Raw genomic sequence first — 24,553 nt, 5'->3', positions numbered from 1 at the left:
CTATAGACGGGTAGTCTTCTATCAGAGGGTGGTGGTCTCTCTCTATAGGCGGGTAGTCTTCTATCAGAGGGTGGTGGTCTCTCTCTATAGGCGGGTAGTCTTCTATCAGAGGGTGGTGGTCTCTCTCTATAGGCGGGTAGTCTTCTATCAGAGGGTGGTGGTCTCTCTCTATAGACAGGTAGTCTTCTATCAGAGGGTGGTGGTCTCTCTCTATAGACGGGTAGTCTTCTATCAGAGGGTGGTGGTCTCTCTCTATAGACAGGTAGTCTTCTATCAGAGGGCGGTGGTCTCTCTCTATAGACGGGTAGTCTTCTATCAGAGGGTGGTGGTCTCTCTCTATAGACAGGTAGTCTTCTATCAGAGGGTGGTGGTCTCTCTCTATAGACAGGTAGTCTTCTATCAGAGGGTGGTGGTCTCTCTCTATAGATAGGTAGTCTTCTATCAGAGGGTGGTGGTCTCTCTCTATAGACAGGTAGTCTTCTATCAGAGGGTGGTGGCCTCTCCTTCTATAGACATAGGTGAATCACTCGGGGAGTCATCACAGCTGCGGTTTATGAGGGGAGGAGGTGATGAGGAGGGATGTATAGCAGCTAAATATCTTTACATGACTGTGCGTGTGTTACCTCACTTGAGTGACATCCTTGTCACCTCCGAGGATCCAAACTCTACATCCATCTTCAGGTCTTCCCATCGTATGTCCCCATGTTGTGCGCTCTGCTTCTCTCTACGTTCTGACCTTATCAACCATCTTTCCTCTTCCCCCACTTGTTGTGAGCTGTGGAGGGGGCTCCCCACTGTCATCCAATTATACCGAGAGCCATTGTCACCTCCCGAGCGGACCACCAACGTCATGACTTGCCCCCATCTCTGGACTCTCTCTCTTCTCCTTGCAGCAGGTAAGTACTAATTCAACTGCTGAATTTTTATTTTTAATTTTTTTGTGGTAAGAGACCTTTTTTTTCTGAGGCCAAATTTATTTAGACCTTTTTTTTTAAAATAAATTGTTAAGTAAAACTTAATCCAACTAAAATCAAACACAAAAAGGTCGGTGAAACGCGTGAAAGGACCTGCGCAGTCAACTTCCTTTCTATGAATGAAATACTTTCCACCTCTACTGCTAATACAGAACTATCAGGATGAGGTGATGGATCCACTAGACACCTATTTCATCCCTTCATAGTTATAGAGTATCGTTCTTCATTAATATTCTTCCTCCACCCGTTTCCACAGGAGGATACAAAGTGGAGACGTCCGTCTACTACAATTTTTTGTATTTTTTTTTTTTTTTTCTTGTTCTTATAATATCAGGTTATATTGCATCACGACCGACCTCTCTACTTTGTATCCTCCTGAGAACGTCGGTACCAGTCGCTGCGAAACCCGTCAATATTGATGAAGAACGATACTGTATAACTCTGATGGATGAAATAGACGTCAAGGGGATCCATTAGAAAAGAAACAAAAATCGCCTTGTGGTGGACTTTTAAGGCACAGAAATCATTTGGGGAAAAATAAATCTAGTTTGAAAAATGTTTATTCAATATGAGAAGTACAAAATATATAAGTACAAAATATGATAAGTACAAAATATCAAAAAAAAAGATACAATAGAACAAATTTTACAGTGCTGTCATCACAATCTATTACAAGTAGTAAACCAGTAATTCTTGCAACCCGACGCGTTTCGGAGCACAGGTGTGTATCTCCTTCCTCAGGGGTATAATTAAGGCGAGAATACTAAGTGATATATATATTGGGATGACAAACCTTTCAGACCATGTAGATTAAAATTCTATGAATGCAAAAAAGATGTTCCCAATTTTGCTGGAGCCGGAGATCCAACACAGGGGGTGTGCCCCAAAAAGAGGGATACCTAGCCTGAAATGCTAACCCAACTCCCTCACACACAAAGCAGACTCGGAAAGGGGGGGGGGGGGAGGCCAGGGGACCCGCCGGGGCCAAAAAGGAAAAAGACCCTGCCAATGGTGAGTAAGAACCGCTCGAAGAACGTTATGTGTTGTAGAGAGCACAGCCAACACAACTATTGGACTTGTGACTCCAGCACAGATCGATCACCCCATCCTGATCATTCCGTTTGAGCAGTAGAGGTGGTTAGTATTTCATTATAGAAAAGGCAGTTGACTATGCGGTTTCTTTTATAAGTGCACAGACCTTTTTTTGTGTTTGATTTTAGTTTTTTTTATGAATACAAATTACAAAAGTTTGTGAACCCCCCCCTTAATTGTAAATGTTGTATTGTGGTTTTCTCTGGGGCACCTCGAAAGTGCACTTGAGGTTTAGGTCAAGGCAATCCAGAGCGTGTCAATGAAACAGGTTTTAAGAATTTAGGTTTTCCATTAAAAGAAAAATAAATTCGAGTTCAACCTTTCAGACAAATTAACCTTAATCTTTCGATGTTCTTCTCCTAAAGAAAGACCACTTTTATCAGAACTAGACCTCCACCTCCTTCTGAGGCTGACTCCACAGAGAACTGAATTCAGAAACGTTCTTTAACGTGATGAATATCTCAGATTTGGCACGACTTCCCTTATAAGAAATTCCTAAAAGCCCCGAAACCTGAGAGCGGCCTCACCGGAAGATTTTTTTTAACGAATAAAAATGACAAAAGTGTGTGAACCCCCCCTAATTGTAAATGTATTGTGGTTTTCTCTGGGGCACCTCGAAAGTGCACTTGAGGTTTGGGTCAAGGCAATCCAGTGCGTGTCAATGAAACAGGTTTTAAGAATTTAGGTTTTCCATTAAAAGAAAAATAAATTCGAGTTCAACCTTTCAGACAAATTAACTTTCATCTTTAGATGTTCTTCTCCTTAAAAAATAAAGACCACTTTTATCAGAACTAGACCTCCACCTCCTTCTGAGGCTGACTCTGCAGAGAACTGAATTCAGAAACGTTCTTTATTAACGTGATGAATATCTCTGATTTGGCACGACTTCCCTTTTACGAAATTCCTGAGAGCCCCCGAAACGTGAGAGCGGCCTCACCGGAAGATTTTTTTAATGAATAAAAATTACAAAAGTGTGTGAACCCCCCCTAATTGTAAATGTTGTATTGTGGTTTTCTCTGGGGCACCTCGAAAGTCCACTTGAGGTTTGGGTCAAGGCAATCCAGAGCGTGTCAATAAATCAGAAAGTTTTAGGAATTTTCCATTAAAACAAAAATAAATTTGATTCCAACCTTTCAGAAAAATGAAGCTTAATCTTTAGATGTTCTTCTCCTAAAGAAAGACCACTTTTATCAGAACTAGACCTCCACCTCCTTCTGAGGCTGACTCCACAGAGAACTGAATTCAGAAACGTTCTTTAACGTGATGAATATCTAAGATTTGGCACGACTTCCCTTTTACGAAATTCCTGAGAGCCCCCGAAACGTGAGAGCGGCCTCACCTGAAGATTTTTTTAATGAATAAAAATTACAAAAGTGTGTGAACCCCCCTAATTGTAAATGTTGTATTGTGGTTTTCTCTGGGGCACTTCGAAAGTCCATTTGAGGTTTGGGTCAAGGCAATCCAGAGAGTGTCAATGAAACAGGTTTTAAGAATTTAGGTTTTCCATTAAAAGAAAAATAAATTCGAGTTCAACCTTTCAGACAAATTAACTTTAATCTTTAGATGTTCTTCTCCTTAAAAAATAAAGACCATTTTTATCAGAACTAGACCTCCACCTCCTTCTGAGGCTGACTCGGCAGAGAACTGAATTCAGAAACTATCTCAGATTTGGCACGACTTCCCTTTTAAGAAATTCCTGAAATCCCCGAAAACCTGAGAGCGGCCTCACCTGAAGATTTGAATTTTTTTTTTTACGAATAAAAATGACAAAAGTGTGTGAACCCCCCTCTAATTGTAAATGTTGTATTGTGGTTTTCTCTGGGGCACCTCAAAAGTCCACTTGAGGTTTAGGTCAAGACAATCCAGAGAGTTTCAATAAAACAGAAGGTTTTAGGAATTTAGATTTTCCATTAAAACTAAAATAAATTCGATTTCAACCTTTCAGAAAAATGAAGCTTAATCTTTAGATGTTCTTCTCCTAAAGAAAGACCACTTTTATCAAAACTAGACCTCCACCTCCTTCTGACACTGACTCCACGAGAACTGAATTTATGAGAGGGTCTGCACTCACTGTGGGGTACAACAGAACTTTCTTTAATGTGATGAATATCTCAGATTTGGCACGACTTCCCTTTTACGAAATTCCTAAAAGCCCCCGAAAACGTGAGAGCGGCCTCACCTGAAGTTTTTTTTAACCAATAAAAATGACAAAAGTGTGTGAACCCCCCCCCCCCCTAATTGTAAATGTTGTATTGTGGTTTTCTCTGGGGCACCTCGAAAGTCCACTTGAGGTTTGGGTCAAGGCAAACCAGAGCGTGCCAATGAATCTGAAGGTTTTAGGAATTTTCCATTAAATCAAAAATAAATTCGAGTTCAACCTTTCAGAAAAATTAAGCTTAATCTTTAGATGTTCTTCTCCTAAAGAAAGAAAGAAAGAAAGAAAGAAAGAAATACCACTTTTATCAAAACTAGACCTCCACCTTCTTCTGAGGCTGACTCCACAGAGAACTGAATTCAGAAACTTTCTTTAATGTGATGAATATCTCAGATTTGGCACGACTTCCCTTATAAGAAATTCCTAAAAGCCCCCGAAACGTGAGAGCGGCCTCACCGGAAGATTTTTTTTAACGAATAAAAATGACAAAAGTGTGTGAACCCCTCCTAATTGTAAATGTTGTATTGTGGTTTTCTCTGGGGGAACCTCAAAAGTCCACTTGAGGTTTGGGTCAAGACTATCCAGAGAGTTTTAATAAAACAGAAGGTTTTAGGAATTTAGATTTTCCATGAAAACAAAAATAAATTCGATTTAAACCTTTCAGAAAAATGAATCTTAATCTTTAGATGTTCTTCTCCTAAAGAAAGATCACTTTTATCAGAACTAGACCTCCACCTCCTTCTGAGGCTGACTCCACAGAGAACTGAATTCAGAAACTTTCTTTCACGTGATGAATATCTCAGATTTGGCACGACTTCCCTTTTACGAAATTCCTAAAAGCCCCCGAAACGTGAGAGCGGCCTCACCTGAAGTTTTTTTTAACCAATAAAAATGACAAAAGTGTGTGAACCCCCCCCCTAATTGTAAATGTTGTATTGTGGTTTTCTCTGGGGGAACCTCGAAAGTCCACTTGAGGTTTAGGTCAAGGCAATCCAGAGCGTGCCAATCAATCTGAAGGTTTTAGGAATTTTCTATTAAAACAAAAATAAATTTGATTCCAACCTTATAGAAAAATGAAGCTTAATCTTTAGATGTTCTTCTCCTAAAGAAAGAAAGAAAGAAAGACCACTTTTATCAGAACTAGACCTCCACCTCCTTCTGACTCCACAGAGAACTGAATTCAGAATCTTTCTTTAACGTGATGAGTATCTCAGATTTGGCACGACTTCCCTTTATAAGAAAATTCCTGGAAGCTCTGAGACGTGAGGGCGGCCTCACCTGAAGATTTAGTTGATTGACTGTTATCCGTGTTAATGGTTACATCTGCCGGTGACTCAGTCCAACCCAGTGATGACAATACGGCTCCTTGTTGGGCGATTGAAACACAAATTATTGTAACATTTATTGGATATTTATCACTCCCAGTGATACAAACCAGTCTTCCAGGGTAATAATAATCTGAAAATTTCCACCATTTTTACGTTAATTGGTGGCTACGCTAATAACTTGACACCTGTTTGGAGGCAATAACTCATAGCGGTTTAATCTGTATAATTTCTTCATTTCCGGGAGCAGGTCTGGTGAGGAGAGTCACTCGTTGGTTTCTTGTATATTTCGGGGATTCCGGCAGTGAGATCCTTCCGTCGTGTGTTCTGGCTCTTCACCTGCTTAGCCTGAGGTCTCTTCTATCCTCTTCCGTATACACTCCATGAAATATTCAGTGGAAGAGCAGGGAGTTGGGACCTTTGGAAGGACAGTAGTAGAAGGTGTGCTGAGATCTCACCACCGGAATCCCGGAGAGACAGTAGAATCCATTAGTGGTGAACCTCTAGGATTAGCACGAAGATCCCTTGAAGTAGAGGAGAGATGGATAACCTACAAAAGGACGAGAACCTCTAGACGCTTTGAATCTCGGGTGGTCCGAGAGGAACCAGCTGAGGTCCTAACCATGTATGGGCAGGCTGACTGTTCCCAAGTTGATTAATTGATCAACTTGGGTACATCCACCATGTCGGATTTTCAGCAAGTGATTGTTACCAGCTGCTGTAGCTGCTAGCAGGCCCGGACTGGGACAAAAATAGGCCCGGGCATTTTAGACTGAGCAGCTGGGGGGGGGGGGGGGGCGCGGCCTCTGGACCCCTTTACTTTACACGGCGCCCTGCACCTATGGTCCCCTTTACATTACACAGCACCCTGAACCTCCAGTTCTGGACCCCCTGTATGTTACACAGACCCCCTACAGTGCGGACCCCCTCTCTACAGTGCGGACCCCCTCCCTACAATACAGAACCCCCCTACAATACAGACTCCCCCCTACATTACAGGCCCCCTACACTACAGAACCCCCCTATATTACAGACCCCCCTAAAATATAGAACCTCCCTACAATACAGAACCCCCTACAATACAGACTCCCCCCTACAATACAGACTCCCCCCTACATTACAGGCCCCCTACACTACAGAACCCCCCTATATTACAGACCCCCCTAAAATATAGAACCTCCCTACACTACAGAACCCCCCTACAATACAGAACCTCCCTACAATACAGAACCTCCCTACAATACAGAACCTCCCTACAATAGACCCCCTACAATACAGAACCCCCAACATTACAGACCCCCCTACAATATAGAACCTCCCTACACTACAGAACTCCTACAATACAGACTCCCCTACAATACAGACCCCCCTACAATACAGAACCCCCCTACAATAGACCCCCAACATTACAGACCCCCCTACAATACAGAACCCCCCTACAATACAGCCCCCCGTACAATATTGAACCCCAAACAATACAGAACCTCCATACATTTCAGACCCCCTAAACTACAGAACCCCCCTACATTACAGACTCCCCCTACAATATAGAACCCCCCTACATTACAGACCCCAATACATTACAGAACCCCCCCTACAATACAGGCCCCCCTACACTACAGAACCCCCCTACATTGCAGACCCCCTAAATTACAGACCACCCTACAATACAGAACCTCCCTACAATACAGACCCCCCACACTACAGAACTCCTCCTACAATACAGAACCCCCCACATTACAGACCCCCCCCCCCCTTCAGACCCCAGGTCCTGAGATCAGCACAGGACTGCATGTCGAGTCCCCTCCCCCTGTGTAGACATAAAGGAGGAGGGGGAGGGGCTTCACTCTGCTCGGCTGTGGGAGACATCCGAACCGAGACGGATCAGAGCCGCTTCCACCGTGCCAGAGAGAAGCGGAATCATTGCGGGTTCCGCCCCCCCCCCATGTGCCTACGTGTGTCACTGGAGTGCGGCTCCGAGGCTCACCCACCCCCCACTGCAAAGAGCAACTACAGCTCTCAAAGAGCCTGTCATTGGCGGCCCGCCCCCGCTTATTACACCACTGGCGGCCCGCCCCCGCTTATTACACCACTGGCGGCCCGCCCCCGCTTATTACACCACTGGCGGAACATCAACGGCCACTGTTAGTACACCGTTCCTGCATGTCAGAACCCGCGGCCGACTCTGCATGTCCCAGACATGCGGCCCCCGGCCCACCGGGCAAATGCCCGGTCTGCCCTATGGCCAGTTCAGGCCTGGCCGCTAGCCATATATATTGTGTCCCCGGGGGGGATTCCTCAATCCACAGGGTCAGTGTTGATTGGGGGATGGCTCCATCGATGGCCGTCTTCAGGTAGGTCATAGATGGAGCCATGGGTCATACATTCGCCAAATTTATTTTCTTCAACCACGGGTTATAGAAAGGAAAATTGCCCGATTCCCCCATCATCACATTATGGAGGTTTCCCTGCCATGAGAATACGACCACCGCTGCTTGTGGCTATAGCCGCCGGCACTAATCACATGAAAAATAAGAAAGGCCAGCAGGCTGGTTGTCCCGAAGTCAATGGATGGATAGATTCTTCAGTACAACCAGCCTGCCCATACATTAGTCAAAGTAGCGGATAATTCCTGCTGAAGCAGCCGAGGGTCCACCCATCTATGGGGAGGCAGAGAAAAGAGGGGCGCTGATGCTGCATGGAGAAGTACAGGATCTGTAGGAGGAGTTCCGTCCTCCTCTCTGCTGCCGAATGCCAAGACGAGGACAGAGACGAGTCTCTCTGCAGATGCATGGAGAAGTACAGGATCTGTAGGAGAAGATCTGTCCTCCTCTCTGATGCTGAATGCTGAGACAAGGAGGTGGTGGAGATGCGGGGGGCGCTGATGATGCATGGATCTGGCGAAGGAGTTCTGTCCTCCTCTCTGCTGCTGAATACTGAGACAAGGAGGTGGTGGAGGCGAGGGGGTGCTGATCCTGCATGGAAAAGTGTAGGATCTGTAGGAGTTCCGTCCTCCTCTCTGCTGCTGAACACTGAGACGGGGGGTGAGGGGGTGATGATGCGGCATGGAGAAGTACAGGATCTGTAGGAGGAGTTCTGTCCTCCTCTCTGCTGCTGAATACTGAGACAAGGAGGTGGTGGAGATGTGGGGGCGCTGATGATGCATGGATCTGGCGAAGGAGTTCTGTCCTCCTCTCTGCTGCTGAATACTGATATAAGGAGTTAGTGGAGACGAGGGGGTGCTGATGCAGCATGGAGAAGTAAAGGATCTGTAGGAGGAGTTCCGTCCTCCTCTCTGCTGCTGAATACTAAGACAAGGAGGGGGCGAGGGGGTGCTAATGCAGCATGGAGAAGTGCAGGATCTGTAGGAGAAATTCTGTCCTCCCTTCTGCTGCTGAATACTAAGACAAGGAGGGGGCGAGGAGTGCTGATGCGGCATGGAGAAGTGCAGGATCTGTAGGAGAAATTCTGTCCTCCTCTCTGCGGCTGACTGCTGACACAAGGTGGGGGTGGGGGGGGGGGTGCTGCAGCTGCAGGAGTGGTGCGATGACCACATGAAATGGCCTGGCAGGCCGGACTCGGCCCACGGGCCGTGTGTTTGACCCATGTGTACTAGACTCTCTCTGATTAATGGAGTGAAGGACCTTTATGGGTGACCACAGAAAATACTTCCTTAGAGTAACTAAAACATTCTGGGCGTCTCGGGATGATCAGACGCTCCCAGGAGGGCAGAAGACATGAGAAGTACCCCACAGTGAGGGCAGACCCTCTCATAGTAGATGAAGCTCGGTGGCTTCTAGAGATGACATAGTAACATGTTCCTTCATCTTTCAGGTGTTCAGCTTTCAACGTCCTACTCAGGTAAGTCCCCCGACCTTCTACACCTACTTTACATAACTGATACCCCCCATACAAATCTGGCCCACCCCACGTACCCCGCCAGGAGGGTGATCACGGTTTCTGGTTCTACGTAGGTTGTGGTAAGCCGGTGACATCGGACCGCATTGTGGGTGGACAGGAAGCCGCCCCCGGGGATTGGCCATGGCAGATCAGCCTGAGGAGGGGTGGCTCCCATATCTGTGGAGGGGTCATGATTGACTCCCAGTGGGTGCTGACCGCCGCGCACTGCTTTGTACGGTAGGTGACTTTTTCGGGTAAGTGGCATATACTGTACAGCTAACAGCTTTTATTTGCAAAGGTTTGCATGACCCATTGCTATCTATTCTATTATATGTTCATACGGTATTTATCTGTAGTGTTCTGTCCCTCTTATATGAAATTTTTCTGTTTTGAATTGAATGAGGCTGCCTTTGTTTGGGGCATGCTGACATCTAGTGGCAGATATGAGCCACTACAGCTTGTTTAGTGATGTGATTTGGTCTCTCCCTCCGCCCTCTCCTCCTGTTTAGTGCTAGTTAGTTCAGTCCTAGCTATGCTTGCCCTGTTTCCTGCACGTTCCCTCCATCAGTGTTCATTATTTACAGAGAGGGGGCTTAGAAAGTTCTGGGGGTGGATTTACTGAAGACTTTACAAACAGACTGTGAACTTTGCAAGTGCTGTTACACTCACTTCCCCCAGAGCTTAGGGAAAGTGGTGAAGCTCTGCTGATTCCATTCATCCAATCACGTGAAAGCAGTTATTTTCTTCACCCCTGCGTATTTTTTTTTTTTTACAATTGAAGCTGCACCACATTTACTAAGCTAAGCCGGCCTGGGAGGCAAGGACCCCTGGGCTCATCTCCTTCTTAGACAGCTGGCCTGGGAGGCAAGGACCCCTGGGCTCATCTTCTTCTTAGACAGCTGGCCTGGGAGGCAAGGACCCCTGGGCTCATCTCCTTCTCAGACAGCTGGCCTGGGAGGCAAGGACCCCTGGGCTCATCTCCTTCTCAGACATCAGGCCTGGGAGGCAAGGACCCCTGGGCTCATCTCCTTCTCAGACAGCTGGCCTGGGAGGCAAGGACCCCTGGGCTCATCTCCTTCTTAGACAGCTGGCCTGGGAGGCAAGGACCCCTGGGCTCATCTTCTTCTTAGACAGCTGGCCTGGGAGGCAAGGACCCCTGGGCTCATCTCCTTCTCAGACAGCTGGCCTGGGAGGCAAGGACCCCTGGGCTCATCTCCTTCTCAGACATCAGGCCTGGGAGGCAAGGACCCCTGGGCTCATCTCCTTCTCAGACAGCTGGCCTGGGAGGCAAGGACCCCTGGGCTCATCTCCTTCTCAGACAGCAGACCTGGGAGGCAAGGACCCCTGGGCTCATCTCCTTCTCAGACATCAGGCCTGGGAGGCAAGGACCCCTGGGCTCATCTCCTTCTCAGACAGCTGGCCTGGGAGGCAAGGACCCCTGGGCTCATCTCCTTCTCAGACAGCAGACCTGGGAGGCAAGGACCCCTGGGCTCATCTCCTTCTCAGACAGTTGGCCTGGGAGGCAAGGACCCCTGGGCTCATCTCCTTCTCAGACAGCAGGCCTGGGAGGCAAGGACCCCTGGGCTCATCTCCTTCTCAGACAGCAGGCCTGGGAGACAAGGACCCCTGGGCTCATCTCCTTCTCAGACAGCAGGCCTGGGAGGCAAGGACCCCTGGGCTCATCTCCTTCTCAGACATCAGGCCTGGGAGGCAAGGACCCCTGGGCTCATCTCCTTCTCAGACAGCTGGCCTGGGAGACAAGGACCCCTGGACTCATCTTCTCAGACAGTTGGCCTGGGAGGCAAGGACCCCTGGGCTCATCTCCTTGTCAGACAGCAGGCCTGGGAGGCAAGGACCCCTGGGCTCATCTCCTTCTCAGAGAGCAGGCCTGGGAGGCAAGGACCCCTGGGCTCATCTCCTTCTCAGACAGTTGGCCTGGGAGGCAAGGACCACTGAGCTCATCTTCTCAGACAGCTGGCCTGGGAGGCAAGGACCCCTGGGCTCATCTCCTTCTCAGACAGCAGGCCTGGGAGGCAAGGACCCCTGGGCTCATCTCCTTCTCAGACAGCAGGCCTGGGAGGCAAGGACCCCTGGGCTCATCTCCTTCTCAGAGAGCAGGCCTGGGAGGCAAGGACCCCTGGGCTCATCTCCTTCTCAGACAGTTGGCCTGGGAGGCAAGGACCACTGAGCTCATCTTCTCAGACAGCTGGCCTGGGAGGCAAGGACCCCTGGGCTCATCTCCTTCTCAGACAGCTGGCCTGGGAGGCAAGGACCCCTGGGCTCATCTTCTCAGACAGTTGGCCTGGGAGGCAAGGACCCCTGGGCTCATCTTCTCAGACAGTTGGCCTGGGAGACAAGGACCCCTGGACTCATCTTCTCAGACAGTTGGCCTGGGAGGCAAGGACCCCTGGGCTCATCTCCTTCTCAGAGAGCAGGCCTGGGAGGCAAGGACCCCTGGGCTCATCTCCTTCTCAGACAGTTGGCCTGGGAGGCAAGGACCACTGAGCTCATCTTCTCAGACAGCTGGCCTGGGAGGCAAGGACCCCTGGGCTCATCTCCTTCTCAGACAGTTGGCCTGGGAGGCAAGGACCCCTGGGCTCATCTTCTCAGACAGTTGGCCTGGGAGGCAAGGACCCCTGGGCTCATCTTCTCAGACAGTTGGCCTGGGAGACAAGGACCCCTGGACTCATCTTCTCAGACAGTTGGCCTGGGAGGCAAGGACCCCTGGGCTCATCTCCTTGTCAGACAGCAGGCCTGGGAGGCAAGGACCCCTGGGCTCATCTCCTTCTCAGAGAGCAGGCCTGGGAGGCAAGGACCCCTGGGCTCATCTCCTTCTCAGACAGTTGGCCTGGGAGGCAAGGACCCCTGAGCTCATCTTCTCAGACAGCTGGCCTGGGAGGCAAGGACCCCTGGGCTCATCTCCTTCTCAGACAGCTGGCCTGGGAGGCAAGGACCCCTGGGCTCATCTTCTCAGACAGTTGGCCTGGGAGGCAAGGACCCCTGAGCTCATCTTCTCAGACAGCTGGCCTGGGAGGCAAGGACCCCTGGGCTCATCTCCTTCTCAGACAGCTGGCCTGGGAGGCAAGGACCCCTGGGCTCATCTTCTCAGACAGCAGGCCTGGGAGGCAAGGACCCCTGGGCTCATCTCCTTCTCAGACAGCGGGCCTGGGAGGCAAGGACCCCTGGGCTCATCTTCTCAGACAGCTGGCCTGGGAGGCAAGGACCCCTGGGCTCATCTCCTTCTCAGACATCAGGCCTGGGAGGCAAGGACCCCTGGGCTCATCTCCTTCTCAGACAGCTGGCCTGGGAGGCAAGGACCCCTGGGCTCATCTCCTTCTTAGACAGCTGGCCTGGGAGGCAAGGACCCCTGGGCTCATCTTCTTCTTAGACAGCTGGCCTGGGAGGCAAGGACCCCTGGGCTCATCTCCTTCTCAGACAGCTGGCCTGGGAGGCAAGGACCCCTGGGCTCATCTCCTTCTCAGACATCAGGCCTGGGAGGCAAGGACCCCTGGGCTCATCTCCTTCTCAGACAGCTGGCCTGGGAGGCAAGGACCCCTGGGCTCATCTCCTTCTCAGACAGCAGACCTGGGAGGCAAGGACCCCTGGGCTCATCTCCTTCTCAGACATCAGGCCTGGGAGGCAAGGACCCCTGGGCTCATCTCCTTCTCAGACAGCTGGCCTGGGAGGCAAGGACCCCTGGGCTCATCTCCTTCTCAGACAGCAGACCTGGGAGGCAAGGACCCCTGGGCTCATCTCCTTCTCAGACAGTTGGCCTGGGAGGCAAGGACCCCTGGGCTCATCTCCTTCTCAGACAGCAGGCCTGGGAGGCAAGGACCCCTGGGCTCATCTCCTTCTCAGACAGCAGGCCTGGGAGACAAGGACCCCTGGGCTCATCTCCTTCTCAGACAGCAGGCCTGGGAGGCAAGGACCCCTGGGCTCATCTCCTTCTCAGACATCAGGCCTGGGAGGCAAGGACCCCTGGGCTCATCTCCTTCTCAGACAGCTGGCCTGGGAGACAAGGACCCCTGGACTCATCTTCTCAGACAGTTGGCCTGGGAGGCAAGGACCCCTGGGCTCATCTCCTTGTCAGACAGCAGGCCTGGGAGGCAAGGACCCCTGGGCTCATCTCCTTCTCAGAGAGCAGGCCTGGGAGGCAAGGACCCCTGGGCTCATCTCCTTCTCAGACAGTTGGCCTGGGAGGCAAGGACCACTGAGCTCATCTTCTCAGACAGCTGGCCTGGGAGGCAAGGACCCCTGGGCTCATCTCCTTCTCAGACAGCAGGCCTGGGAGGCAAGGACCCCTGGGCTCATCTCCTTCTCAGACAGCAGGCCTGGGAGGCAAGGACCCCTGGGCTCATCTCCTTCTCAGAGAGCAGGCCTGGGAGGCAAGGACCCCTGGGCTCATCTCCTTCTCAGACAGTTGGCCTGGGAGGCAAGGACCACTGAGCTCATCTTCTCAGACAGCTGGCCTGGGAGGCAAGGACCCCTGGGCTCATCTCCTTCTCAGACAGCTGGCCTGGGAGGCAAGGACCCCTGGGCTCATCTTCTCAGACAGTTGGCCTGGGAGGCAAGGACCCCTGGGCTCATCTTCTCAGACAGTTGGCCTGGGAGACAAGGACCCCTGGACTCATCTTCTCAGACAGTTGGCCTGGGAGGCAAGGACCCCTGGGCTCATCTCCTTCTCAGAGAGCAGGCCTGGGAGGCAAGGACCCCTGGGCTCATCTCCTTCTCAGACAGTTGGCCTGGGAGGCAAGGACCACTGAGCTCATCTTCTCAGACAGCTGGCCTGGGAGGCAAGGACCCCTGGGCTCATCTCCTTCTCAGACAGTTGGCCTGGGAGGCAAGGACCCCTGGGCTCATCTTCTCAGACAGTTGGCCTGGGAGGCAAGGACCCCTGGGCTCATCTTCTCAGACAGTTGGCCTGGGAGACAAGGACCCCTGGACTCATCTTCTCAGACAGTTGGCCTGGGAGGCAAGGACCCCTGGGCTCATCTCCTTGTCAGACAGCAGGCCTGGGAGGCAAGGACCCCTGGGCTCATCTCCTTCTCAGAGAGCAGGCCTGGGAGGCAAGGACCCCTGGGCTCATCTCCTTCTCAGACAGTTGGCCTGGGAGGCAAGGACCCCTGAGCTCATCTTCTCAGACAGCTGGCCTGGGAGGCAAGGACCCCTGGGCTCATCTCCTTCTCAGACAGCTGGCCTGGGAGGCAAGGACCCCTGGGCTCATCTTCTCAGACAGTTGGCCTGGGAGGCAAGGACCCCTGAGCTCATCTTCTCAGACAGCTGGCCTGGGAGGCAAGGACCCCTGGGCTCATCTTCTCAGACAGTTGGCCTGGGAGGCAAGGACCCCTGGGCTCATCTCCTTCTCAGACAGCTGGCCTGGGAGGCAAGGACCCCTGGGCTCATCTTCTCAGACAGCAGGCCTGGGAGGCAAGGACCCCTGGGCTCATCTCCTTCTCAGACAGCGGGCCTGGGAGGCAAGGACCCCTGGGCTCATCTTCTCAGACAGCTGGCCTGGGAGGCAAGGACCCCTGGGCTCATCTTCTCAGACAGCTGGCCTGGGAGGCAAGGACCCCTGGGCTCATCTTCTCAGACAGCGGGCCTGGGAGGCAAGGACCCATGGGCTCATCATCTCAGAGAGCTGGCCTGGGAGGCAAGGACCCCTGGGCTCATCTTCTCAGACAGCAGGCCTGGGAGGCAAGGACCCCTGAGCTCATCTTCTTAGACAGCTGGCCTGGGAGGCAAGGACCCCTGGGCTCATCATCTCAGAGAGCTGGCCTGGGAGGCAAGGACCCCTGGGCTCATCTCCTTCTCAGACAGCGGGCCTGGGAGGCAAGGACCCCTGGGCTCATCTTCTCAGACAGTTGGCCTGGGAGGCAAGGACCCCTGGGCTCATCTTCTCAGACAGTTGGCCTGGGAGGCAAGGACCCCTGGGCTCATCTTCTCAGACAGTTGGCCTGGGAGGCAAGGACCCCTGGGCTCATCTCCTTCTCAGACAGCTGGCCTGGGAGGCAAGGACCCCTGAGCTCATCTTCTCAGACAGCTGGCCTGGGAGGCAAGGACCCCTGGGCTCATCTTCTCAGACAGTTGGCCTGGGAGGCAGGGACCCCTGGGCTCATCTTCTCAGACAGTTGGCCTGGGAGGCAAGGACCCCTGGGCTCATCTCCTTCTCAGACAGCTGGCCTGGGAGGCAAGGACCCCTGAGCTCATCTTCTCAGACAGCTGGCCTGGGAGGCAAGGACCCCTGGGTTCATCTTCTCAGACAGTTGGCCTGGGAGGCAAGGACCCCTGGGCTCATCTCCTTCTCAGACAGCTGGCCTGGGAGGCAAGGACCCCTGAGCTCATCTTCTCAGACAGCTGGCCTGGGAGGCAAGGACCCCTGGGCTCATCTCCTTCTCAGACAGCTGGCCTGGGAGGCAAGGACCCCTGAGCTCATCTTCTCAGACAGTTGGCCTGGGAGGCAAGGACCCCTGGGTTCATCTCCTTCTCAGACAGCTGGCCTGGGAGGCAAGGACCCCTGGGCTCATCTCCTTCTCAGACAGCTGGCCTGGGAGGCAAGGACCCCTGGGCTCATCTCCTTCTCAGACAGCTGGCCTGGGAGGCAAGGACCCCTGGGCTCATCTCCTTCTCAGACAGCAGGCCTGGGAGGCAAGGACCCCTGGGCTCATCTCCTTCTCAGACAGCAGGCCTGGGAGGCAAGGACCCCTGGGCTCATCTTCTCAGACAGTTGGCCTGGGAGGCAAGGACCCCTGGGCTCATCTCCTTCTCAGACAGTTGGCCTGGGAGGCAAAAGGACCTTTATAAAAGTCTCCCCAAATATTTTTTCCCCTCCACCAGCCCCCATCTATAGTAATAAACCTCTCAGTGATCAGTCAAGGTGATATGATGTTTTGGATGATATATTTATATCTTCTTACTTTACCTACTGGGGAGCACTGACCAGTAACAGACGATGTCCTGAGGCTTAAAGGAAACTCAGCGAACCCAGATAACAGACAAACCGAGCTCAGACTGGCTGCTGCACTGAATTCAGACAAGGGTCCCTACAGTACACCAGGCTATAGTCAGGCTACCACCAGGCTATGACCAGGGCGGGGTCAGCCAATGGCCTGGCTACAACCCGGCTATGGTCAGGCTATGACTAGACATGGTAAGACTATGGTCAGGCTATGACTAGGCATGGAAAGGCTATGGTCAGACTATGACTAGGCATGGAAAGGCTATGGTCAGACTATGACTAGGCATGGAAAGACTATGGTCAGGCTATGACTAGGCATGGAAAGGCTATGGTCAGATTATGACTAGGCATGGAAAGGCTATGGTCAGACTATGACTAGGCATGGAAAGGCTATGGTCAGACTATGACTAGGCATGGAAAGGCTATGGTCAGACTATGACTAGGCATGGAAAGGCTATGGTCAGACTTTGACAAGGCATGGTGAGGCTATGGGCAGGCTATGACTAGGCATGGTGAGGCTATGACCAGGCTTTGATTAGGTATGGTAAGGCTAGGGTCCGGCTATGACTAGACATGATAAGGCTATGGCCAGGCTATGACTAGGCATGGTAAGACTATGATCAGGCTATGACTAGGCATGTTAAGGCTATGGGCAGACTATGACTAGGCATGTTAAGGCTATGGGCAGACTATGACTAGGCATGGAAAGGCTATGGTCAGACTATGACTAGGCATGGAAAGGCTATGGTCAGACTATGACTAGGCATGGAAAGGCTATGGTCAGACTATGACTAGGCATGGTGAGGCTATGACCAGGCTTTGATTAGGTATGGTAAGGCTAGGGTCCGGCTATGACTAGACATGATAAGGCTATGGGCAGGCTATGACTAGGCATGATGAGGCTATGGGCAGGCTATGACTAGGCATGATGAGGCTATGGGCAGACTATGACTAGGCATGGTAAGACTATGGTCAGACTATGACTAGGCATGTTAAGGCTATGGTCAGACTATGACTAGGCATGATGAGGCTATGGTCAGACTATGACTAGGCATGATGAGGCTATGGGCAGGCTATGACTAGGCATGGTGAGGGTATTACCAGGCTTTAATTAGGTATGGTAAGGCTAGGGTCCGGTTATGACTAGGCATGGTCAGACTATGGTCAGGCTATGACCAAGCTACCACCAGGCTATGACTAGGCATGGTCAGGCTATGGTCAAGTTATGACTGTGCATGGCAAGGCTATGAATAGGCACAATAAGGCTACGACTAGACACAGTAAGGCTATGGTCAGGCTATGACTAGACATGGTAAGGCTATGAGTAGGCATGGTAAGGCTATGGTCAAGCTATGACTAGGCATGGTAAAGCTATGGTCAGGCAATGACCAGGCTATGCACTTACACTTTAGCTTCACTCTGTGTAAGTAATAGACGAATGTGAGAAATTAACATTTTAAACATTATGTGAATTCTCCTAACTGTTGGTGGACGTTGGTGTTCTTCTCTTCCCACCAGGCCCTACTCTGTATCTGATTACATGGTGAACCTGGGAGCTTACCAGCTGTCTGTACCCGGCGGGGTCATGTCTCCCATCACCGCCATCAACATCCATCCCATTTACCAGGGGGCCGGTAGCAGCGGAGACATCGCCCTTCTCAAACTGCAGTACTCCATACAGTACACGGACTACATCATGCCAATCTGCATCCCCGAAGCCAATGTCCAGTTCCCCAGCGACATGTACTGCTTCGTCACTGGCTGGGGCTCCATAAGGCAAGGAGGTGAGGGCTCTCTGGTCTACATCCAGACACAGTTGCTGGGGAAAGGGATTCGCATTTATATACAGAATCTCCATTTATGACCCGATGATATTTATTTTTTTATTAAAGTTCAGAACTATTGAGAACAATCAGCAGTGAGATGATCTCCTTTCCACCCAGGGTCAGTTGTGGGTGGTGTGGGCTCTGTCTAGCCGAGGAGCCTAAAGGAATGTCTAATTCTTATTTATAGCCCCATCAGGAGGGTGTTTGTTTTGTCTCCCCCACTGACAAATGAGGATATGGGGGCCAGATAACCAAAGGACCAACCCAATAGGAAAATACATAATTGGAAAACACGAATGGTCAATGGTAAGCATTCAGGTAGACTCAAAGAATAAAAAGATCAGGGCAGGCAGTATTCAGGCAGAGCCATAGGACATGAACAGGTCAGGGTAGGCGGTGTTCAGGTAGAGTCATAGGACATGAACAGGTCAGGGTAGGCGGTGTTCAGGTAGAGTCATAGGACATGAACAGGTCAGGGTAGGCGGTGTTTAGGCAGAGTCATAGGACATGAACAGGTCAGGGTAGGCGGTGTTTAGGCAGAGTCATAGGACATGAACAGGTCAGGGTAGGCGGTGTTTAGGCAGAGTCATAGGACATGAACAGGTCAGGGTAGGCGGTGTTCAGGCTGAGCCATAGGACATGAACAGGTCAGGGTAGGCGGTGTCCAGGCAGAGTCATAGTCATAGGACTGGGCAGCACAGTGGTGTAGTGGTTAGCACTCTCACCTAGCAGTAAGAAGGGTCACTGGTTCAAATCCCAACCATGACACCACCTGCCTGGAGTTTGCATGTTCTCCCTGTGCCTGCATGGGTTTTCTCCGGGTACTCCGGTTTCCTCCCACAATCCAAAGACATGCAGGTAGGTTAATTGGCTTCTCTCCAAAATTGGCCTTAGTATATGAACAGGGACCTTGGATTGTGGGCTCCTTGAGGGTAGGGACCCATGTGAATGTACAGGGATAGGGACAATTGTAGACACTCACTCAGGTTGAACTAGATGGACTGGTGTCTTTATTCAACCTTACTAACTATGAAACTATGACATGAACAGGTCAGGGTAGGCGGTGTTCAGGCAGAGTCATAGGACAGGAACAGGTCAGGGTAGGCGGTGTTCAGGTAGAGTCATAGGACATGAACAGGTCAGGGTAGGCAGTGTTCAGGTAGAGTCATAGGACATGAACAGGTCAGGGTAGGCGGTGTTCAGGCAGAGCCATAGGACATGAACAGGTCAGGGTAGGCGGTGTTCAGGCAGAGCCATAGGACATGAACAGGTCAGGGTAGGCGGTGTTCAGAAAGAGTCATAAGACAGGAACAGGTCAGGGTAGGCGGTGTTTAGGCAGAGTCATAGGACATGAACAGGTCAGGGTAGGCGGTGTTCAGACAGAGTCATATGACAGGAACAGGTCAGGGTAGGCGGTGGTCAGGCAGAGTCATAAAAGAGGAACAGGTCAGGGCAGGGCAGGCAGTGTTCAGACAGAGTCATAGGACAGGAACAGGTCAGGGCAGGTACTGTTATGGTAGACTCATAGAGAATAAACACATCCAGGTAGGCTGTGTTCAGGCAGAGTCATAGGACAGGAACAGATCAGGGCAGGCAGTCATAGGATAGGAACAGATCAGGGTAGGTGGTGTTCAGGCAGAGCCATAGGACAGGAACAGATAAGGGCAGGCAGTATCCAGGCAGAGTCATTGAACAGGAACAGATCAGGGCAGGCAGTTTTCAGGCAGTCATAGGACAGGAACAGGTCAGGGCAGGCAGTGTTCCAGCAGAGTCATAGGACAGGAAAAGATCAGGGTAGCCAGTGTTCAGGCAGAGCCATAGAACAGGAACAGATCAGGGTAGGTGGTGTGCAGACAGAGTCATAGAACAGGAACAGGTCAGGGCAGGCAATGTCTGGGCAGAGTCATAGAACAGGAACAGGTCAGGGCAGGCAATGTCCGGGCAGAGTCATAGAACAGGAACAGGTCAGGGCAGGCAATGTCCGGGCAGAGTCATAGAACAGGAACAGGTCAGGGCAGGCGGTGTCCGGGCAGAGTCATAGGACAGGAACAGGTCAGGGCAGGCAGTGTCCGGGCAGTAGGCCTCATGAGTGCCATCAAATGTTTGATGCCTCTCAGTCACCAGTTAGTTAGACTTTCAGCTGCCATTTTTGGACAATCTGATTTGGTGCGGAGAGCAATAAAGATAATTGTTAGAATTGGTTCATCATCTTAAGAGGCTCGTGGAAAAATCTGGAAAATTCGCTTTTTGACCATTTCGTAGCTCAATCTCAGACATGTCCCACACTCTCAATACTTGGAAAGTGTCTTTTCTGTCATTTGGGGATGTCTAACTGACAGCAGTTTTCTTCCGGTCCACCATCAGTCCCAAACATCTAGTACAGTGATGGTGAACCTTGGCACCCCAGATGTTTTGGAACTACATTTTCCATGATGCTCTGGCACTCTGCAGTGTAGGTGAGCATCATGGGAAATGTAGTTCCAAAACATCTGGGGTGCCAAGGTTCGCCATCACTGATCTAGTAGCTTTGGCGGACGTTTGCTTTCGGGCAGAGATACAATTATGTATTCAGATCATTTTTGCCACATATAAATTCTAAAACTTTTTTTTTTCTGTGGCTTCTTCTTACAATTTTAAGCCTTCTCGCCATTGGACGGTGGTTGTCGGTGATGTCCAACCACCTGATGTTAGACAACCCTACAAGGTTGTCCTGTTGGCTTACTGATATTGATTTTCATTTTACCTTAAATAAAAAAAAAACTCTTGAACAAGTCTGACCATCATGCGTGTACTTTGGTTCCATTGTTGTATGTTTGGTTTGATGGTTCCCAAATACATGTGAAGAGTAACATAGAACAGATATCCGACAGCCAATAACAACGTCTTGTCTCTTGCAGTGAGCCTGCAGTCTCCCCGAACCCTTCAGCAGGTGGAACTCCCAATTATAAGCCATGCAGATTGTGACTCCATGTACCACATCAATAACCCCACCCTGAGCCCCAACACCACCCTCATCCAATGGGACATGATCTGTGCCGGATTCAAGGATGGTCTGAAGGATGCGTGTCAGGTAAACGAGAGGCACCGCCATGGGTCAGCGGTAATTGGTCATTCCCAGTGTTCTTGGCCAACGTTGGTCTTCAGGCCTTATGTTAGATATATAGACTTTTGGATCCATTTGGAAGGTTGTGGAACCGGGAAGGTACTTCTATAGAGCCGGGGAACGGGGGCTTCAACGAGAAGGTTCCTAAAAAACGAACCGGCAAAATAATACAGACTGACAAAGGTTTTATGTTGGACCCCTAATTAGAGCTCACCTAATCAATTGTACCTTAGCATTTTTGAGGACACCAAAACCCTAAAAATCCAACAATTGAATCTTATAATTTCTTAAAAATTCTTAATTTTTAGATTAAGAGTTAGTCCACCTAAAATGATATAAAATGTTTAGGCGGGGTGTGTTCTAATAGGTCAGTTGTCTGGTTTCGTACATTTCATGAGTTCTCCAGTGATGGGATGACCCGGTGTTATATCGAATAGTGCCTGCCGTCCAAAAGTGTCCACGCATGTGCAGTACGGAAAAGCATTCCCTATCAGCTGGCGTGACGTCACCATAGTGCATGTGCACATCATAGGAGGCATTTATAGCCAGGAGAAACCATTTGACGGGCAGCATTCCCTATCAGCTGGCGTGACGTCACCATAGTGCATGTGCACATTGTAGGAGGCATTTATAGCCGGGAGAAACCATTTGATGGGCAGCATTCCCAATCAGCTAGCGTGACGTCACCATAGTGCATGTGCACATTGTAGGAGGCATTTATAGCCGGGAGAAACCATTTGATGGGCAGCATTCCCTATCAGCTGGCGTGACGTCACCATAGTGCATGTGCACATTGTAGGAGGCATTTATAGCCGGGAGAAACCATTTGATGGGCAGCATTCCCTATCAGCTGGCGTGACGTCACCATAGTGCATGTGCACATTGTAGGAGGCATTTATAGCCGGGAGAAACCATTTGACGGGCAGCGTTCCCAATCAGCTGGCATGACGTCACCATAGCGCATGTACACATCATAGGAGGCTTTTTATAGCCGGGAGAAACCATTTAAAGGGCAGCATTCCCTATCAGCTGGCGTGACGTCACCATAGTGCATGTGCACATCATAGGAGGCATTTACAGCCGGGAGAAACCATTTGACGGGCAGAATTGAAAGATTGTGCCTCACTGCGGTCTCCCTCACTTCAGTCTTCCTCCACTGTTTGCATAGCTTTCAATTCTGCCCATAAAATTCTATCTCCCGTAGAAAAATGCCTCCTGCGACGCATGCTCTATGGTGACGTCACGCCAGCTGATCGGAAAAATCAGCTGGAGTGCCCTTCAGTACTGCACATGCATGGGCACTTTTCGACGGAGGGCACTATTCCATAGAACACCGGCCATAGTTCCAACCCAGGTTCCTGCTTATGTTGGGGGTTCCGGGTTTTACAGCCCACCTTGGGGTGTTCCCAATTCGGCTCTCTTATAAACCATAATGTAAAATGATAAATTCAGCAGGTAATGTGGGAACCCCCAGGGGATGTAATGACCTGAGAGGTCAAGTGTGAAGATCTCAAAATAGAGTACCTGAAAGATATGGGAAATAAATTCTCCATGGTTGAGCAAGTTGGGTGGAAGACCTCTTATCCCTTCCAAAACAAAGTGGGTGGTTGGCGGCCCCCCCCCCCAGATCTTTAAAAGTAGAGGTTTCCTGAAAGCTTTTTTTGGGGCCCCTGTGAAGCCACAATCACATCTGCTGTCACTAACGTTGTGCTTCTCCGACCTCCACAGGGCGATTCTGGTGGCCCCCTGGCTTGTAAATGGGATGGCTCGTGGCTTCTTGCTGGAATTGTCAGCTGGGGATTCGGCTGCGCCATTGCCAACCGCCCGGGTGTCTACACCAGGGTGGCAGCGTACTCCACTTGGATCAAACAATTCGTCCCGCAGTTCCAGCTGACTCCTGCGGTGATCACGCCACCATTTGAGCCCAGCGGCTCGGCCTGCCCTTGTCACACCCACCTCCTCTTCCTCTGCACTCTCCTCCTACACTGGCTGCTGAAGTGACCCCAAGGAGATGACGGAGAGCCAAAAGGCCGACGCCCAACTTCTGCGAAGGTTTACCGTCAAAGCGCCGAACGCATTTTTTCTTTTTAGGGTAATGTTGGTAACGAGACCCAATGAGCAGCATCGGAACTCGGCATCAGGGGAACGTGGACCCCGAGCAAAGATGGCAGCCAAAGCCAATGATTGGGCAACCTGAGTCCACGTTATAGTCTATCTTCTCTCTGGAGCCCAAGGCGAGCGGACATGCATGACCCCCCCGACTATATACCAGAGGGCTCTCTCTGTACTCTGATAGGGGACTTTATAGCAATAAACAAATATTTAACGAATGTTCTGACCAAACATTGTGCGTGGTTATTATTCAGATCAATAGGCGGGACAGGGAGCACATAACATACTAAAGGGGTCTATTTATAAGACTTTTGTAGCTCAAATATCAGAAACATTCCTGCAAATGGAACTAAATATCACAGCATGTTGTGGAATAGATTAGCTTGATACCTGGGGGGATAACACACCTGTACATTGATACCTGGGGGGATCACACACCTATACATTGATACCTGGGGATCACACACCTGTACATTGATACCTGGGGGGATCACACACCTATACATTGATACCTGGGGGGATCACACACCTATACATTGATACCTGGGGGGGATCACACACCTGTACATTGATACCTGGGGGGGTCACACACCTGTACATTGATACCTGGGGGGATCACACACCTGTACATTGATACCTGGGGGGGATCACACACCTGTACATTGATACCTGGGGGGGTCACACACCTGTACATTGATACCTGGGAGGATCACACACCTGTACATTGATACCTGGGAGGATCACACACCTGTACATTGATACCTGGGGGGATCACACACCTGTACATTGATACCTGGGGATCACACACCTGTACATTAAAACCTGGGGATCACACACCTGTACATTGAAACCTGGGGATCACACACCTGTATATTGATACCTGGGGGATAACACACCTGTACATTGATATCTGGGGGATCACATACCTGTACATTGATACCTGGGGGGATCACACACCTGTACATTGATACCTGGAGGGGATCACACACCTGTACATTGATATCTGGGGGATCACATACCTGTACATTGATACCTGGGGGGGTCACACACCTGTACATTGATACCTGGGAGGATCACACACCTGTACATTGATACCTGGGGGGGGATCACA

At 50.6% G+C, this 24,553-nt stretch overlaps 1 protein-coding gene across 1 annotated transcript; it reads left to right on the top strand.

The window, feature by feature from the left end:
• Window positions 1-599: 599 nt before the first annotated feature.
• LOC144000324 (serine protease 27-like) lies at window positions 600-23,660 on the top strand. Its single transcript, XM_077494062.1, has 6 exons — window positions 600-896; window positions 9,381-9,407; window positions 9,521-9,683; window positions 17,920-18,185; window positions 21,125-21,297; window positions 23,059-23,660. The coding sequence occupies exons 1-6, from the start codon at window positions 605-607 to the stop codon at window positions 23,329-23,331; spliced, it is 1,194 nt and encodes a 397-aa protein (XP_077350188.1). The 5' UTR covers window positions 600-604; the 3' UTR covers window positions 23,332-23,660.
• The last annotated feature ends 893 nt before the right edge of the window (window positions 23,661-24,553 follow it).

The sequence above is a fragment of the Lithobates pipiens genome, unplaced genomic scaffold (assembly GCF_037356315.1).
Source record: "Lithobates pipiens isolate NorthernLeopardFrog02 unplaced genomic scaffold, aLitPip1_a1.2 Scaffold_22, whole genome shotgun sequence".
NCBI classification, from domain to species: domain Eukaryota; kingdom Metazoa; phylum Chordata; class Amphibia; order Anura; family Ranidae; genus Lithobates; species Lithobates pipiens.
Note: the sequence above shows the minus strand (reverse complement) of the source record. Positions and strands in the feature narration are given on the sequence as shown.

What these genes read in the sequence shown, in the direction of transcription:
- LOC144000324 (XM_077494062.1), top strand. Translation starts at nt 605, where the DNA reads ATGACTGTGCGTGTGTTACCTCACTTGAGTGACATCCTTGTCACCTCC. An exon ending in GCCGCGCACTGCTTTGTACG is followed by an intron (nt 9,684 to 17,919) that starts GTAGGTGACTTT and finishes TCTTCCCACCAG; the next exon opens with GCCCTACTCTGTATCTGATT. An exon ending in GGGCTCCATAAGGCAAGGAG is followed by an intron (nt 18,186 to 21,124) that starts GTGAGGGCTCTC and finishes TGTCTCTTGCAG; the next exon opens with TGAGCCTGCAGTCTCCCCGA.